This window comes from Oncorhynchus gorbuscha, linkage group LG01, assembly GCF_021184085.1.
Source record: "Oncorhynchus gorbuscha isolate QuinsamMale2020 ecotype Even-year linkage group LG01, OgorEven_v1.0, whole genome shotgun sequence".
NCBI lineage: Eukaryota > Metazoa > Chordata > Actinopteri > Salmoniformes > Salmonidae > Oncorhynchus > Oncorhynchus gorbuscha.
In genome coordinates, this window is record NC_060173.1 from 44,626,919 (window position 1) to 44,646,349 (window position 19,431).

Here is a 19,431-nt window from a genome sequence, read left to right on the forward strand (position 1 = left end):
AATGAATGATGTCAGCAGGCAGAAGCAGCCATAAATAACGCAGCGCTTTCCTTTCTGCTGGGTGGGTAATTGAATGTGCTTAAACTCTGCTCAAAGGTAATCCAGAGAAATAAGGGCTGTATTGACAGAGGCAGACTGAAGAATGTACGGGGGAGTCTGAGTCATGTTTCCATTTTGTGACACCAATGGCGAACTGGAGGAGAGAGGGTGGCATAGTAGAGGATGGGACGTTACAAAGAGAAGGGGCTCTGGCTGCAGACATTGATGCACTATGCGTAAATGTGCTGGCAGGGTCATGGTTAGAAGGGATAAAAGCTTTTGTCAAATGAACCCTTTTCCTAACCTTAACCTAATTCTCCTAACCTGCTACGTTAATTCTCCTAACATGATGAATACGTTATCCTAACCTGCTCCGAAAAGTCAAATCTGATGTGAATTTGACAAAAGCTGGATCTCTTTTAGCCATGACCTGCTGGGCAGGTCTCATTTAAATGAGAGGATAGACATGAGGTATGTGTAGTAGAAGGATTTGGAAATGAGGTATTCCTATAACATCAATGTTCATCCTTTTAGTATTGGATGATATGCTATAAGATGCCAAATGTTCCTTTTGAAGGCATATCTCCACATTTGGTAGACATTGATCTGGATGCATAGAGCTTTATATGTTCATGTGTACGTGCTGGTTGATATTCTTCTCCAGAGAACTTTACCATGGAAACACCTATGGGTGAATCCATTTGAATTCAATCATTTTTTTGACAGCATTCCTTTTGTTCTAAGGAATTCTTTCCTTGTATGTTTGCACATGGTAGAAGTGGTCAGAAAGGGACCTTTTGGAGCCGAATGCCAAATCATTCAGAAGATAAAGGTGTTCAATGTTGACCCATTATGCATTCCCCACATGTTTTTGCCACTGGAAAATATAAACGGCTGAGTTCGATGTCATTTAAAAGCTTTTTAAAAAAGTGTTGTCAAATGATTTGATTATTTCTTGAAAAAAAATGGTTTTTTTAAAATAAAAGTAAATGATCAATTATCTAAAAACACGTAAACACGTAAATTTTTTGTTGTTGTAGCTTCGACCCTATTTCACATCATCAGAGGTTTCTGTGTTGTGCCCGCCATCAGCTGAGACACAACATGCTCTTGAACACAGGTTGGGTGTCATTTCAATCATAGAAACATATTTCACCTATCCCTTCAGACTACTGCAATTTAGCTGGTACACCATTGAAATGTAAATTTGACTGAAATTGTACTGTAACTTCTAATTACGACCACAAATATGACAGCAAATGATCTATTGGGGGATTGACAGTATCATTTAAAACAACAGATATTCCCATTCAAGTCAACATTTTCTGACGTGTGGGTCTACAATCATCTTTGTGGTACCACTTGAAAGTTGACATTTCAAATGTATTCCCATTTTAGTACATTTATCAGCCAAAACATGACACCCACCCTGTACTGAAGAGCATGTTTCAACCGGGGGCGGACACAACACAAACACCTTAGATGATGTAAAACAGGAGCTAAGCTACAACATACGTGAATATGACAACAATGGGAGTTTGTGCGTTTCTAGATCATTAGCAACAACACCCCGGGTGGGTCAAAACAAAAAAATGGGTCAAATTTGTGTACCTTTACATCTTAACTGCTTTGCCATTCAGGTCCAAAAAGTCACTTTCTCAGCACTTCTACAATGGCCAAATGGGTATGGAAGGTTTTGTTCGAAACGAAATAGGTGCTGTCAAAAAGTGATTGAATTCAAATGGATTTACCCTCATTTAAAATGATGTATTATTTAGTGCTATTTTAAAAGGTGTGAGGGCAGAGCAGTAAAACCTACAACTAGAGCGCGACACCAGCAGAACTCCTGTGACAAACACCATTTCTCTGTCCAATACACCACCACTTTGCCAGTCAGATGATCAAGACTAGCATGTTAAGACAGGGCAAACGTGGAGATTGCTTCTAGTGATATTCTTACTAATGGCTCCTATCTCTGACAAACTAATACAGGTTCAGACTAGACAACCCATAATCAAATCAAATATAATCAAATATACTTCAGACACCGGGGGATCATTGAAGGACCAGTCTGACTAGGGTCCATAGAGCCGTCGTCCACGCTCCATACATCTCCACAAGCCCGGGGTATTGTTGCTGACTAATCTCATTATGCCATCTTTCCATCATTATTTGCATGTCTGTGTCTGCCCCGATCTGTGTCACCCCCCTCTATTATGGGAACCATTGCCTTTGTTATGGGCAGGTGGCATCCTGGGCCCCTGGCCTGACTCAAAGAGAAAATGACAACACAATGCTACTGTATGTCAAAAGAGATGGTTGTGCAAACAGGTTGTATTGTGCAGAAGATGCATAAATTGAATAGTTTCATTTTTTTGAGAGAGCTTCTAAGAGCATCAACGCCCATTTACCATTAGTCAATCTAATATTATATAGTACAAAACAAGTGTTTCCCCTTACCATGTTTGATGAGTTTGGACTTCATTCTTATGAAGAAAAAAACTGCAAACAATCATTGTTGCCCTGTCTCCTTCAGCCCAACGCAGCATATAGGATGTCTTTATGGCAGCATCTTACCTTGAAAGTGGAACGCCCGAGACTCGCTGTGAAAGCCCTGGACTTGAGTAACTCCATCAAAACCCTCTCCAAGCGTCAATTCATCGAACACGTTGATGCGTAGAGCAGGATCAACCCCGAAACCTAAAACTTATTGATAGAAAAACAAACACAATAGGCTACGCATGAAGGACAAAATTGATAGCATATTCCGTGACCTGTCCTGAAAGGTTATTGATGCTGGGTAGATGCGCATCTGAGTGTTCAGAAATATATCTGACATTTACAACTGCAATTTTTAATAATAGCTGAAAGTGGATAGGTGAAATAGTAAATTACACGACAATGACAACCCAGTTAGATGATAGCCTACAATCATGTATGTTGTAAAGTGGGTGTCTCAAGTCGTTGACATTAATTAGCTACGCGACATTATGATCAATGGCAAATGTGTGTCCTACCTGAAGTGACGCAGAATAAACCGAGGACAAGAAATAGTTTTAATCCCATTGTGAATCAAAATGAGTCCATGTTTTGTCCACTTCCAAGAGGCAGTACTGTTCAATCCAACGATGTCACAACAGCTCAGTAGCCTTTTACAAATCCCACATTTGTGATAACCGGATCACCAAGAGATATTATTCCATTCAGTGCGAGCTACCTTATACATGTTATATGTTATACTACTGGCATCGGTCAGTCGGCGACACAGGTGGGTAGGCAATAGAGGTTGTAACAAAGCAATCTTCCCAGTCCCTGAAACGCTCCTCTGTTCAGCAGTCTGCACGAGTGCGACAGAGGAGAGGAGAGGAGAGAGACGGTACCCGCTTTCAGGGTGTGAAGGAAAGCAGAACGAAGCGAATGGATCAATAAACCCCCTTGTGGTCTTGGTTGAAAATGCCTTGATAATCCCAAACGCGCACTGAAATACTGTAGTCGTTATTCACAGTATACAAAACATTAACAAGAACACCAAACAAACACTGTATAGCCTCAAAACGTAGTTAAATCTATCATTTTTATATCATGGATGGTTGGTCCTTGTATCTAATGTACTATGACTTTGATTGTGGTTACATTTCTCCAGCCCTATACCTCAGTTTTTTACCAAACAAAGTGGTGTGCTGTCGCATTGTTATGGTTTCAACTGCGGATAGACCCTTTAATGACAGGGATACTTGTTGTGTGTGTTGATTCCTCCATCAATCCACTCAAACCTTATTTTCCCAAGTTACTGTAGTTTCTCACATGTGATCCATCATCGTGTGGAGAAGTGGATTCTGACAGGAATCTGTTGGTCATTTTCATAGACCACCACAGATGCTTTGTGCTCCACTAATGTGTTGATACCACTTAGCTCTTTCTCCTCCATGGGAGCAATCGCAATATGAAACACTTAGTATACAGAGAGCTGTGCCAGTAAATACAGTGCCTTGCAAAAGTATTCAGACTGTGGATGTCTTCACATTTTATTGTGTTACAAAGTGGGATTAAATGGATTTAATTGTCATTTGTTTCTTAACAATAGACACAACGTACTCTAATGTGAAAGTGGAATATGTTTTCCATGAAAAATAAAAGCTGGAGAGAAAAAACATAGTACATGTATAAGTATTCAGCCCCTTTGTTTTGGAAATAGTAAATGAGTTCAGGAGTACATTTTTGGCTTAACAAATGACATAAGAAGTTACATGGACTCACTCTGTGTGAAACAATAGGGGTTGACATGATTTTGAAATGAATAACCCTTCCTCTGTCCCCCGTGTATACTGCATCTGTAAGATCCCTCAGTCATCAAGTATTGAATTTCAAGCACAGATTCAGCCTCATAAAAAAAGGTTAGTAATTGGTAGATGGGTAACAATAACAAATCAGACATTAAATATATATTTAAACGTGGTCTAGTTAATAATTATGCCGTGCATTATGTATTAAACCACCCAGAAGCCTCAAAGATACAGTCATGCTTCTGAACTGAGCTGCAGGAGAGGAAGGAAACTGGTCAGCGATGTTACCAAGTTCAATGGCTGTGATGAGATAGAACTGTGGATGGCTCAGCAACAATGTATTGACTCCACTATAATGGCCTAAATGACAGTGAAAAGAATAACACAAATATACAAAATATTCCAAAACATGCATTTTGTATGCAACAAGGCACTAAAGTAGTACTGCAAAAAAAACATAACAAAGAAATACATTTTTTTTGACCTAAATGTACAAGCTCTATGTTTGTGGTAAATCCAAGACATGGAGGTGGCAGCATCATCGTATGAGTAGGCTTGACAAATACTGGGGAGATTTTCAGGATAAACATTTATTTTCTTCCACTTTGACATTAGTGCAGTTTGAGTAGATTGTTGACAGAAATGTTTCAATTAAATTCCTTTTAATCCAACTTTCTAACACAATAACGTGAAAGAAATCCAAGTGGGCTGAATAATTTTGCAAGGCACTGCATGTTAATTCTCCCCAAATCTGGATAAACACTGTTTTGAGTTGCAAAGAATCCGAATAAACCGACTGCCAGATGGACATTAATAAAATAATTTTTTCAACAGACAGTTCTGATTCTTAAGCAATCTGTCATGTTTGTCATTTATTGTCATGTCTTGTCCCTGTGCTCCCCATGCTATTCGTTTCCCTCTGCTGGTCTTGTTTGGTTCTTTCCCTCCTTCTATCCCTCTCTCTCCCCCTCCCTCTCTCACTCTCTCGCTCTCTCTTCTCTCTGTCGTTCCGTTCCTGCTCCCAGCTGTTCCTATTCCCCTAATCATCATTTAGTCTTCCCACACCTGTTCCCGATCCTTTCCCCTGATTAGAGTCCCTATTTATTCCTTTGTGATCCGTTCCTGTCCCGTCGGTTCCTCGTATTGTATTCACCATGCTGTGATTGCGTTTCGCCCTGTCCTGTCGTGTTTTTGCCGTGATTGTGTATCACCCTGTCCTGTCGTGTTTTGTGCCTTCATCAGACGCTGCGTGTGAGCAGGTGTCTCAGTCGACTACGGCCTGCGCCTACCCGAAGCGACCTGCAGTCTGTGGCCGCTTCTCCAGTTGTTTTCCCCTCTACAAATCTAGAGGATTTCTGTTATTCCGTTTTGAACATTAATAAACTCTGTTTCTGTTAAGTCGCGTTTGGGTCCTCTTTCACCTGCATGACAGAAGGAACCGACCAAGGAATGGACCCAGCGACTACAGACGCTCGTTACACTGCCGTCAAGATCCAAGGAGCCATGCTCGGCAGACACGAGCAGGAATTGTCTGCTGCTCGCCATGCCGTGGAGAACCTGGCCGCTCAGGTTTCCGACCTCTCTGGACAGTTCCAGAGTCTACGTCTCGTGCCACCTGTTACTTCCTGGCCTGCCGAGCCTCCAGAACCTAGGGTTAATAACCCACCTTGCTACTCCGGGCAGCCCACTGAGTGCCGCTCCTTTCTCACGCAGTGTGAGATTGTGTTCTCTCTCCAACCCCACACATACTCTAGAGATGAGAGCTCGGGTTGCTTAATAAATCATTTCACTCCTTACTGGCCGGGCTCGAAATGGGGCACAGCTATCTGGGAGGCAAGGGCTGATTGCTCTAACAGATTCCAGAACTTTAAAGAGGAGATGATTCGGGTTTTTGACCGTTCAGTTTTGGTGGGGAGGCTTCTAGGGCCCTGGCTTCCTTATGCCAAGGTGAACGGTCCATAACGGATTATTCCATTGAGTTTCCCACTCTTGCTGCCTCTAGTGAGTGGAACGAGCCGGCGCTGCTCGCTCGTTTTCTGGAGGACTCCACGCAGTGGTGTAAGGATGAGATTCTCTCCCGGGAGGTTCCATCAGATGTGGATTCTTTGATTGCTCTCGCCATCCGCATAGAACGACGGGTAGATCTTCGTCACCGGGCTCGTGGAAGAGAGCTCGCATCAACGGTGTTTCCCTGCTCCGCATCGCAACCATCTCCCTCCTCTGGCTTTGAGACTGAGCCCATGCAGCTGGGAGGGATTCGCATCTCGAATAAGGAGAGGGAACGGAGGATCACCAACCGCCTGTGCCTCTATTGCGGAGTTGCTGGACATTTTGTTAATTCATGTCCAGTAAGAGGCCAGAAATATCAGTAAGCGGAGGGCTACTGGTGGCGCTACTACTCAGGTCCCTTCATCTAGATCTTGTACTACTATGTCGGTCCATCTACGCTGGACCGGTTCGGGTGCTACATGCAGTGCTTTGATTGACTCTGGGGCTGAGGGTTGTTTCATGGACCCATGGGTTCGGAAACATAACATTCCTTTCAGACCGTTAGACAGGCCTACGCCCATGTTTGCCTTAGATGGTAGTCATCTTCCCAGTATCAAATTTGAGACACTACCTTTAACTCTCACAGTATCTGGTAACCACAGTGAGACTATTTCTTTTTTGATTTTCCGTTCACCGTTTACACCTGTTGTTTTGGGTCATCCCTGGCTAGTATGTCATAATCCTTCTATTAATTGGTCTAGTAATTCTATCCTATCCTGGAACGTTTCTTGTCATGTGAAGTGTTTAATGTCTGCCATCCCTCCCGTTTCTTCTGTCCCTACTTCTCAGGAGGAACCTGGCGATTTGACAGGAGTGCCGGAGGAATATCATGATCTGCGCACGGTCTTCAGTCGGTCCCGAGCCAACTCCCTTCCTCCTCACCGGTCGTATGATTGTAGTATTGATCTCCTTCCGGGGACCACTCCTCCTCGAGGTAGACTATACTCTCTGTCGGCTCCCGAACGTAAGGCTCTCGAGGATTATTTGTCTGTGTCTCTTGACGCCGGTACCATAGTGCCTTCTTCTTCTCCGGCCGGGGCGGGGTTCTTTTTGTTAAAAAAGGACGGTACTCTGCGCCCCTGCGTGGATTATCGAGGCTGAATGACATAACGGTTAAGAATCGTTATCCGCTTCCCCTTATGTCATCAGCCTTCGAGATTCTGCAGGAGCCAGGTGCTTTACTAAGTTGGACCTTCGTAACGCTTACCATCTCGTGCGCATCAGAGAGGGGGGACGTGGAAAATCTCGTTTAACACTCCGTTAGGGCATTTTGAGTACCGGGTTCTGCCGTTCGGTCTCGCCAATGCGCCAGCTGTTTTTCAGGCATTAGTTAATGATGTTCTGAGAGACATGCTGAACATTTTTGTTTTTGTCTATCTTGACATATCCTGATTTTTCTCCGTCAAAAGAGATTCATGTTCAGCACGTTCGACGTGTTCTACAGCGCCTTTTAGAGAATTGTCTCTACGTAAAGGCTGAGAAGTGCTCTTTTCATGTCTCCTCCGTTACTTTTCTCGGTTCCGTTATTTCCGCTGAAGGCATTCAGATGGATTCCGCTAAGGTCCAAGCTGTCAGTGATTGGCCCGTTCCAAGGTCACGTGTCGAGTTGCAGCGCTTTTTAGGTTTCGCTAATTTCTATCGGCGTTTCATTCGTAATTTCGGTCAAGTTGCTGCTCCTCTCACAGCTCTTACTTCTGTCAAGACGTGTTTTAAGTGGTCCGGTTCCGCCCAGGGAGCTTTGATCTTCTAAAAGAACGTTTTACGTCCGCTCCTATCCTCGTTACTCCTGACGTCACTAGACAATTCATTGTCGAGGTTGACGCTTCAGAGGTAGGCGTGGGAGCCATCCTATCCCAGCGCTTCCAGTCTGACGATAAGGTTCATCCTTGCGCTTATTTTTCTCATCGCCTGTCGCCATCTGAGCGCAACTATGATGTGGGTAACCGTGAACTGCTCGCCATCCGCTTAGCCCTAGGCGAATGGCGACAGTGGTTGGAGGGGGCGACCGTTCCTTTTGTCGTTTGGACAGACCATAAGAACCTTGAGTACATCCGTTCTGCCAAACGACTTAATGCCCGTCAAGCTCGTTGGGCGTTGTTTTTACGCTCGTTTGAGTTTGTGATTTCTTACCGTCCGGGTAGTAAGAACACCAAGCCTGATGCCTTATCCCGTCTGTTTAGTTCTTCTGTGGCTTCTACTGATCCCGAGGGGATTCTTCCTTATGGGCGTGTTGTCGGGTTAACAGTCTGGGAATTGAAAGACAGGTTAAGCAAGCACTCACGCACACTGCGTAACCGCGCGCTTGTCCTAGTAACCTCCTTTTCGTTCCTGTTTCCACTCGTCTGGCTGTTCTTCAGTGGGCTCACTCTGCCAAGTTAGCGGGTCATCCCGGTGTTCGAGGCACTCTTGCGTCTGAAACGCCAGCGCTTTTGGTGGCCGACTCAGGAGCGTGACACGCGCCGTTTCGTGGCTGCTTGTTCGGACTGCGCGCAGACTAAGTCGGGTAACTCTCCTCCTGCCGGTCGTCTCAGACCGCTCCCCATTCCTTCTCGACCATGGTCTCACATTGCCTTAGACTTCATTACCGGTCTGCCTTTGTCTGCGGGAAGACTGTGATTCTGACGGTTGTCGATAGGTTCTCTAAGGCGGCACATTTCATTCCCCTCGCTAAACTTCCTTCCGCTAAGGAGACGGCACAAATCATTATTGAGAATGTATTCAGAATTCATGGCCTCCCGTTAGACGCCGTTTCAGACAGAGGCCCGCAATTCACGTCACAGTTTTGGAGGGAGTTCTGTCGTTTGATTGGTGCGTCCGTCAGTCTCTCTTCCGGGTTTCATCCCCAGTCTAACGGTCAAGCAGAGAGGGCCAATCAGACGATTGGTCGCATACTGCAGCCTTTCTTTCAGAAACCCTGCGTCTTGGGCAGAACAGCTCCCTGGGCAGAATACGCTCACAATTCGCTTCCTTCGTCTGCTACCGGGTTATCTCCGTTTCAGAGTAGTCTGGGTTACCAGCCTCCTCTGTTCTCATCCCAGCTTGCCGAGTCCAGCGTTCCCTCCGCTCAAGCGTTTGTCCAACGTTGTGAGCGCACCTGGAGGAGGGTGAGGTCTGCACTTTGCCGTTACAGGGCACAGACGGTGAGAGCCGCCAATAAACGCAGGATTAAGAGTCCAAGGTATTGTTGCGGCCAGAGAGTGTGGCTTTCCACTAGCAACCTTCCTCTTACGACAGCTTCTCGTAAGTTGACTCCGCGGTTCATTGGTCCGTTCCGTGTCTCCCAGGTCGTCAATCCTGTCGCTGTGCGAAATAGTAAATGAGTTCCGCGACATCTTCGGCGTCCATCCTGTCTTCCATGTCTCCTGTGTTAAGCCCTTTCTTCGCACCCCCGTTCGTCTTCCCTCCCCCTCCCGTCCTTGTCGAGAGCGCACCTATTTACAAGGTACATAAGATTATGGACATGCGTTCTCGGGGACAGGTCAGCCTCAATACCTAGTGGATTGGGAGGGTTACGGTCCTGAGGAGAGGAGTTGGGTTCCGTCTCGGGACGTGCTGGACCGTTCGCTCATCGATGATTTCCTCCGTTGCCGCCAGGATTCCTCCTCGAGTGCGCCAGGAGGCGCTGCGGTGAGTGGGGGGTACTGTCATGTTTGTCATTTATTGTCATGTCTTGTCCCTGTGCTCCCCATGCTATTCGTTTCCCTCTGCTGGTCTTGTTTGGTTCTTTCCCTCCTTCTATCCCTCTCTCTCCCCCTCCCTCTCTCACTCTCTCGCTCTCTCTTCTCTCTGTCGTTCCGTTCCTGCTCCCAGCTGTTCCTATTCCCCTAATCATCATTTAGTCTTCCCACACCTGTTCCCGATCCTTTCCCCTGATTAGAGTCCCTATTTATTCCTTTGTGATCCGTTCCTGTCCCGTCGGTTCCTCGTATTGTATTCACCATGCTGTGATTGCGTTTCGCCCTGTCCTGTCGTGTTTTTGCCGTGATTGTGTATCACCCTGTCCTGTCGTGTTTTGTGCCTTCATCAGACGCTGCGTGTGAGCAGGTGTCTCAGTCGACTACGGCCTGCGCCTACCCGAAGCGACCTGCAGTCTGTGGCCGCTTCTCCAGTTGTTTTCCCCTCTACAAATCTAGAGGATTTCTGTTATTCCGTTTTGAACATTAATAAACTCTGTTTCTGTTAAGTCGCGTTTGGGTCCTCTTTCACCTGCATGACAAATCTCAACTGCAAGACGGTTTGGCCAAACGTCGGATCTCAGTGAAAATCTCTTGGATTACTGTGTGTCTAGCTGGGCTGACTGGAAGAGGACAGTCACAGGATAGTGTTGCTATCCAAGCGCCAGAAGATTCTATTCTGGGGACATTCCCAAAACCAATCCCAGATCTTCCCACATGAAAGTATACTACTATGGTTAAATACTACAGTATTAATTCATGTATATAATATATTCACTGTAATGTTTTTGCGTACGTCTGTAGTATTCTATGGCATTTCATTTATTGCTTTTGCAGACTTTAATGTAGTCTTTTTGCATTTTTGACTGTAGTATACTGTAAATCAAATCAAAGTTTATTGTTTGCTTACACAGATTTGCAGATGTAGAAAATGCTTGTGTTTAATGAAAACAGCCCCAGACCAATATTTCTCCACCAAACTTTACAGTTGGCACTATGCATTGGGGCAGGTAGCATTCTCCTGGCATCTACCAAACCCATCCGATGGACTGCCAAATGGTGAAGCGTGATTCATCACTCCAAAGAACACATTTCCACCACAGGAGGTTGGTGACACCTTAATTGGGGTGGCCAGTCCTCTTCTGGCTGTGCCGGGTGGAGATTATAACAGAACATGGCCAAGATGTTCAAATGTTCATAAATGACCAGCATGGTCGAATAATAATAAGGCAGAACAGTTGAAACTGGAGCAGCAGCACAGTCAGGTGGACTGGGGACAGCAAGGAGTCATCATGTCAGGTAGTCCTGGGGCACGGTCCTAGGGCTCAGGTCCTCCGAAGAGAGAAAGAAAGAGAGAATTAGAGAGAGCATATGTGGGGTGGCCAGTCCTCTTCTGGCTGTGCCAGGTGGTGATTATAACAGAACATGGCCAAGATGTTCAAATGTTCATAAATGACCAGCATGGTCGAATAATAGTAAGGCAGAACAGTTGAAACTGGAGCAGCAGCATGGCCAAGTGGACTGGGGACAGCAAGGAGTCATCATGTCAGATAGTCCTGGGGCATGGTCCTAGGGCTCAGGTTAGTTGAAACTGGAGCAGCAGCATGGCCAGGTGGACTGGGGACAGCAAGGAGTCATCATGTCAGGTAGTCCTGGGGCATGGTCCTAGGGCTCAGGTCCTCCGAGAGAGAGAAAGAAAGAGAGAAGGAGAGAATTAGAGAACGCACACTTAGATTCATTCAGGACATCGAATAGGACAGGAGAAGTACTCCAGATATAACAAACTGACCCTAGCCCCCCCGACACATAAACTACTGCAGCATAAATACTGGAGGCTGAGACAGGAGGGGTCAGGAGACACTGTGGCCCCATCCGAGGACACCCCCGGACAGGGCCAAACAGGAAGGATATAACCCCACCCACTTTGCCAAAGCACAGCCGCCACACCACTAGAGGGATATCTTCAACCACCAACTTACCATCTTGTGACAAGGCTGAGGGGGGGGGGGGAGGGGGGCGCCAACCCAGACAGGATGACCACGACAGTGAATCAACCCACTCAGGTGACGCACCCCTTCCAGGGACGGCATGAGAGAGCCCCAGTAAGCCAGTGATTCAGCCCCAACTCCAGTGTTCCAATATCACGTTGTGTTAGCTAATCCAAGTTTATAATTTTAAAAGACTAATTGATCGTTAGAAAACCCTTTTGCAATTATGTCAGCACAGCTGAAAATCATTGTTTTGAATAAAGAAGCAATTAAACTGGCCTTCTTTAGACTAGTTGAGTATCTGGAGCATCAGCATTTGTGGGTTCGATTACAGGCTAAAAATGGGCAGAAACAAATAACCTTTTTCTGAAACTCGTCAGTCTATTCCTGTTCTGAGAAATGAAGGCTATTCCATGCGAGAAATTGCCAAGAAACTGAAGATCTCGTACAACATTGTGTACTACTTCCTTCACAGAACAGCGTAAACTGTCTCTAACCAGAATAGAAAGAGGAGTGGGAGGCCCCAGTGCACAACTGAGCAAGAGGACAAGTACATTAGAGTTTGAGAAAAAGACGCCTCACAAGTGCTCAACTGGCAGCTTCATTAAATAGTACCCACAAAACACCAGTCTCAACATCAACAGTGCAGAGGCGATTCCGGGATGCTGGTCTTCTAGGCAGAGTTGCAAAGATAAAGTGAAAAAGTGTCCAATAAAAGGAAAGATTGGCAAAAGAACACCCACACAGGAGAGAGTAAGATTGGAAAAATGTGTTATGGACAGACAAATCTAAGTTTGAGATCGGATCACAAAGAAGAACATTTGTGAGATGCAGAAAAAGTGGAAAAACGCAGAAGGATTGCTTGACGCCATCTGTCAAGCATGGTGGAGGCAATGTGATGGTCTGGGGGTGCTTTGGTGGTCGTAAAGTGGGAGATTTGTGCAAAGTAAAAGGGATCTTTAAGAAGGAAGGCTATCACTCCATTTTGCAACGCCATGCCATATCCTGTGGACGGCGTTTAATTGGAGCCAATTTCCTCTTACATCAGGATAATGACCCAAATCACAGCTCCAAACTATGCAAGAACTATTTAGGGAAGAAGCAGTCAGCTGGTATTCTGTCTATAATGGAGAGGCCAGCACAGTCACCGGATCTCAACCCTATTGAGCTGTTGTGGGAGCAGATTGACCGTAAGAAGTGCCCATCAAGTCAATCCAATTTATGGGAGGGAGGTGCTTCAGGAAGCATTGGCTGAAATCTCTTCAGATTACCTCAACAAGTTGACAACTAGAATGCCAAAGGTCTGCAAGGCCGTAATTGTGGCAAATAGAGGATTCTTTGGCAAAAGCCAAGTTTTTATTAGCCAATTATTATTTCCATTAAAAATCATGATTTATAACCTTGTCAATGTCTTGACTATGTTTCCTATACATTTTGCAACGCGTTTCATGTATGTTTTCATGGAAAACAAGGACATATTTCTAAGTGACCCCAAACTTTGAATGGTAGTGTATACAGTATATGTATATATATATACATTTCTATTTCTACATTGTAGAATAATAGTGAAGACATCAAAACTATGAAATAACACATGGAATCATGTAGTAACCAAAAAAGTGTTAAACAAATCAAAAATGTATTTTATATTTGATATTCTTCAAAGTAGCCACCCTTTTGCCTTCTAAATAAATCACAGACAGTGTCACCAGCAATATTACTGCACATTTTCTACCAGAAGGTATAACCCCATCACTCCAAATCTTATTAAATAATACCAGCAGAGCATGTATGACCTCATCAGGTCGATGATTAAACATTCCATAGCACAATTGATCATGACCTGGGGCTGTATATTCACAGCCTATTACGGCTGAACGCATTTCATGTATGGTAAAAACAGCATCCAAAGAAGAGTCAACAGTATCCCTTTTCTGATCCACATTAACATGAGGATTTAAAATCTCACACCTGCGTTGCTTATATTACTTAATCCAAAGTAACCCCACTGTGTACCCTACCAAATGTCTTCCCCAACAAGTCAGCTTTTTATTTTTATCAGTTACGGACATTTTTAACCCACAACCAAAACTGAAATTCGAGTGGACTTCCTTCTTCAAGACAGCATGGTCACAAAATGGTTGCGTACAGAAATAAACCAACATCCCCAACACTGTACAGCCTATACACACAAAGGCCCTTCCAAGTAGAACGCTCTCACCTGAACATGACAAAGGCGTGCCTTTATACATTTCCTGCATGTCCTCCCCTAATAAAGGGAAACTGACCAAAACTTTGGTTCTGAGCCTGTCACAATATTCTTCAGTTACACGATTGTAACTGAGGTTTAGGTGAGGGTTATGGTGATGCCCATCTACCGTGGGACTCCTGTTAAAGAGCAGGTGGAGGCAGAGATGCAGTTCAGTTTAAGAGTCTTTATAGATTCAGGTAATGGAGATGATACAGGGCAGAGAATGATTGACCGTTGTTGAAATGAGACTTTTCTTGAATGGAGACTTAGTTGGCTTTGTGTAGAGTATGGTTTATCTAAAAGGAGACAGAAAGATGCAAATAATAACGGACAATAACAGCAATGAACATACACAATTAATAGGCTGTTATTAATGGCAATAATCAATGAAAATATAAATGCAATAAGCATATACATTTGTAACCCTATGCATAAATATAGCAGCAGTTAACAATGAATGGCCAGAAAGGGGTTCAATAGCATGCTGCAGCAGGCTAATTTATCAAAGGCTACATAGCATAGCATGGCAAGTAAGTAAGCAAAATAAAGCTAACAAAAGTATCAAGCATAGCAATAAAACAAGCCTAGTTAGCATTAACAGGTGTCCATTAACAGTACAAGTGCCAAGTAGAACAGATCAATAGACTCAAAATTGCTGCTTGACTGAGCCCCTAGCATTTCACAGTCATTAGGAGCCAATATCAATTATACAAAAAAAATGGTGAGTCCTCTTCTTCTCCTCTTTTATACAAAATATAAAAGCAACATGTAAAGTGTGGTTCCCATGATTTATGAGCTAACATAAAAGTGGTCCTTCTGTAGCTCAGTTGGTAGAGCATGGCGCTTGTAACGCCAGGGTAGTGGGTTCGATCCCCGGGACCACCCATACGTAGAATGTATGCACACAAGACTGTAAGTCGCTTTGGATAAAAGCATCTACTAAATGGCATATATATAAAATATGTTCCATATGCACAAAAAGTGTATTTATCTATTTTTTTTGCAGAAATGTGTTTACATCCCTGTTAGTGAGCATTTCTCCTTTGCCAAGATAATCCATCCACCTGACAGGTGTGGCATATCAAGAAGCTGATTAAACATCATGATCATTACACAGGTGCACCTTGTGCTGGGGATACACCAGCCCCTCCAGTGGTTAGAGTGTTGCGCCAGTAACCGAAAGGTTGCTGGATCGAATCCCCAAGCTGACAAGATAAAAATCTGTAATTTTGCCTCTGAGCAAGGCAGTTAACCCACTGTTCCCCGGGTGCTGAAGATGTGGATGTTGATTAAGGCAGCCCCCCGCACTTCTCTCATTCGGAGGGGTTGGGTAAAAAGTGGAAGACACATTTCAGTTGAAGGCATTTAGTTGTACAACTGACTAGGTATCCCCTTTTCCCTTTCCACATCCGGCTTCTTCACCTATGGGATCGTCTGCAACCAGCCAACCGGACAGCTGATGAAACAGTGGGTTTGCACAACCAAAGAGCTTCTGGACAATCTGTCAGAAACTGTCTCAGGGATGCTGGTCGTCCTCACTAGGGTCTTGACCTGACTGCAGTTTGTCTTCGTAACCTACTTCAGTGAGCAAATGCTCACCTTGGATGGCCACTGGCACGCTGGAGAAGTGTGCTCTTCATGGATTATTCCCGGTTTCAACTGTAACTGTCAAATGGCAGACAGTGTGTATGTTGTCATGTGGGTGAGCGGTTTGCTGATGTCAAGGTTGTGAACAGAGTGCCCTATGGTGGCTGTAACATTATGGTATAGGGAGGCATAAGCTAGGAACACAATTGCAATTTATTGATGGCAAATTGAATGCACAGAGATAACGTGATGAGATCCTAAGGCCCATTGTCGTGCCATTCATCCTCCACCATCACCTCATGTTTCAGCATGATAATGCACAGACCCATGTCGCAAGGATCTGTACACAATTCCTGGAAGCTAAAAATGTCCCAGTTCTTCCATGGCCTCTATACTCACCAGACATCTGTGACCAACAGATGTGCATTCCCAGTCATGTGAAATCAATAGATTAGGGCCTAATTTATTCATTTAAATTGACTGATTTCTTTATATGAACTGTAACTCAATAAAATATTTTAAATTGTTGCATGTTGCGTTTATATTTTTGTTTAGTGCAAATATAGTTATACTACAGTATTTAGACCATAATATAGTCGTTTTTCATGTGGGTAACATGTTTGAACTGGGACTACAATGGAAATATATAGGTTAAACTTTTTTTGTGTTGTTCTCATTATTCTTTGCGGTTGTATTGTGTTTTTAAATAGTTAAATTAAATGTAATCAATCAAGGGATACTACAGTGTTGAGTATAGTATTCTTGAGTATACTACAAAGTTCTATAGGAAGCACTATACTGTAATGAAACAGCAGGGAGCAGGTCTCGAACCCTCGACCTTCGAGCCCGAGGTCCGGCGCTCTCGACTGTGCTGCAAAACCATGCTCAAGCGGCAGAGTCGATTTCCACGCTTATAAACCCAGGGTCGTCACAATACTATGATTGGGGAACCTCAGAGGAAATCCCCAGCATGAGCTCCCCAAGGACAACACGTTCAAATCAAAACAGCATCGACAAAAGCTAGCAGATAGCAGTAAAGTTAGCTAACAATCCAATACCGATTTAAAAATTATAAATTATTTCCCTGTAATGCACTGTATATTTGCCCGGTAGAATTAAATGGCTATAGTTAATTTTTACATGTTTTGCTTGATCTGCTTTTGACAGCAAAAGTTTTTAAAACAGTATTTTTGATTTCGTTTTTCATACTAGCAAGCTAGGACTAATGGTTTGGTTAGCTACACTAGCAAGCTAGGACTAATGGTTTGGTTAGCTACACTAGCAAGCTAGGACTAATGGTTTGGTTAGCTACACTAGCAAGGTAGGACTAATGGTTTGGTTAGCTACACTAGCAAGCTAGGACTAATGGTTTGGTTAGCTACACAAGCAAGTCTGTTAGTTTACCACTGCAACTACTGTAGCTATCTAGTAAACTTCCTAGCTACTTCTGTCATGTTTTGTCTTAGATTGTCTTGTCATTATGCTTTCCCTTCTGTTCGTTTCCCCCTGCTGGTCTTATTAGGTTCGTTCCCTTTTTCTATCCCTCTCTCTCCCCCTCCCTCTCTCTCCTCTCTCTATCGTTCCGTTCCTGCTCCCAGCTGTTCCTATTCCCCTAATCATCATTTAGTCTTCCCACACCTGTTCCTTATCTTTTCCCCTGATTAGAGTCCCTATTTCTTCCCTTGTTTTCCGTTCCTGTCCTGTCGGATCCTTGTCTATTATTCACCGTGCTGTGTCTATGTATTGCCCTGTCGTGTCGTGTTTCCCTCAGATGCTGCGTGGTGAGCAGGTGTCTGAGTCTGCTACGTTCAAGTGCCTTCCCGAGGCAACCTGCAGTTCTTGATCAAGTCTCCAGTCTGTTCTCGTCATTACTAGTAGTATTATGCCTTTTGTTTGTAAAGTAACTTTACTGGATTAAAAACTCTGTTTTCGCCAAGTCGCTTTTGGGTCCTCATTCACCTGCATAACAACTTCAGTGGATGTTGAACACATTTCTACCTGAAAATGAACACAAATGTGATAAATTAGAGCTGTGGTATGAATGGGATAATCAACTCTGGGCTCTATGCATTCTCTGGAAAATACCGTTCCACTCTGCTCATGCTTTGTGGAAAACTCACCTTCCATGTAGTTAATTATTTTCCATAGAATTGTTAGCCCCTCGTTGATTATCCCTTAGTTGTTGTATAGTATTCTACACAGTATACTAAAACACTCAAGTAATCATTACATGATTAAGGGCAGTGGTGAAAAAAAGTACGCAAATATCACACTTGAGTAAAAGTAAAGATACCAATAGAAAGAAACTCAAATGAAAGTGAAATTCACCCAATAAAATACTACTTGAGTAGAAGTCTTAAAGTATTTGGTTTTAAATATACTTACGTATCAAAACTAAATGTAACTGAGAAAATATACTTAAGTGTCAAAAGTTAAAGTTAAAGTATAAATAATTTCAAATTCCTTATATTAAGCAAAGCAGACTGCACAATTTGTCTTTCCTTGTATCGACGGATAGCCAGGGACACACTCCAACACACAGGAATAATTTACAAACAAAGCATTTGTGTTTAGTGAGTCCGCCAGATCAGAGGCAGTAGAGATGACCAGGGATGTTCTCTTGATAACCTTGCGAATTGGACCATTTTCCTGTCCTGCTAAGCATTCAAAATGTAACAAATACTTTTGGGTGTCAGGGAAAATGTATGGAGTAAAATGGGGAAGTAAAAGTTCAAATAATCAAAAATATAAATAGTAAAGTACAGATACCCCCCAAAACGACTTAAGTAGAACTTTAAAGTATTTTTACTTAAGTACTTTACACCACTGATCAAGAGATCCATGCATCAGTGGCAGTCGGTGTCGTTTATGATGAGAGAGGATGATTTTAACATTTTTATGACAATGACCTTATTTCTATTAGCTACAGCATATTGGATGACTGGCATTAATATTCCATTCACCCAGTTCAATGTAACATCGATAGGTTTAGGCAACTACATGACACTCAAATTTGCCCTATACCCATCATGAGGTTGCTTCAACCTAGCCGACAAATGAAAGTTTACAATGTAGGTGCACATGTTGATATAATTTATTTTGTAATCAAGGTGACCGACAGTGACACATTGAATACCGTCTTGCACACCCTTGCATACATCTAGCTGATGCATACTCATTAGTCCAACAGTTGCAAATAAGAGTTTCTATTAGACAAATTCAGTTATGTTTATCTCCGTTTTGTTCCCGTTTGCTTCTGCTTAAGATACATTTTTCAACAGAATCGGCAGAATGAATACACCCCTGATCATCTGCAAACCCAGTTCACTTTCATGGCAGCCACATACAAATGGCCTCATCACTTTGCTCATTGTATAATTCCTTCTCGCTCTTCTCCTCTCACCTTATCCCTTCGCTTGTGGACTTCAGTTCACAACACAAAAGCTGTCTGTGACCAGGCAAAAAAAAACTTTCCAAACCAAACCTTCATACCATAACCACTAACTGCTATACTCAGCCTACATCGTTGTCAGCATATTAGCTAACGTCATAGTCAACAT

The 19,431-nt window shown here is 43.6% G+C and overlaps 1 protein-coding gene across 1 annotated transcript in view; it reads right to left on the reverse strand.

Annotated features, from left to right (window-relative positions):
• The window catches only part of LOC124038331 (protein kinase C-binding protein NELL2-like), a 103,013-nt gene extending 99,606 nt beyond the window's left edge, over window positions 1–3,407 (reverse strand). Inside the window, exons 1-2 of the mRNA XM_046354081.1 lie at window positions 3,057–3,407; window positions 2,617–2,745 (exon numbers count right to left, since the gene is read on the reverse strand). Coding sequence (XP_046210037.1) covers window positions 2,617–2,745; window positions 3,057–3,105 — 178 coding nt within the window. The 5' untranslated portion in view covers window positions 3,106–3,407. The remainder of the gene's footprint in view (window positions 1–2,616; window positions 2,746–3,056) is intronic.
• Between the last annotated feature and the right edge of the window lie 16,024 nt (window positions 3,408–19,431).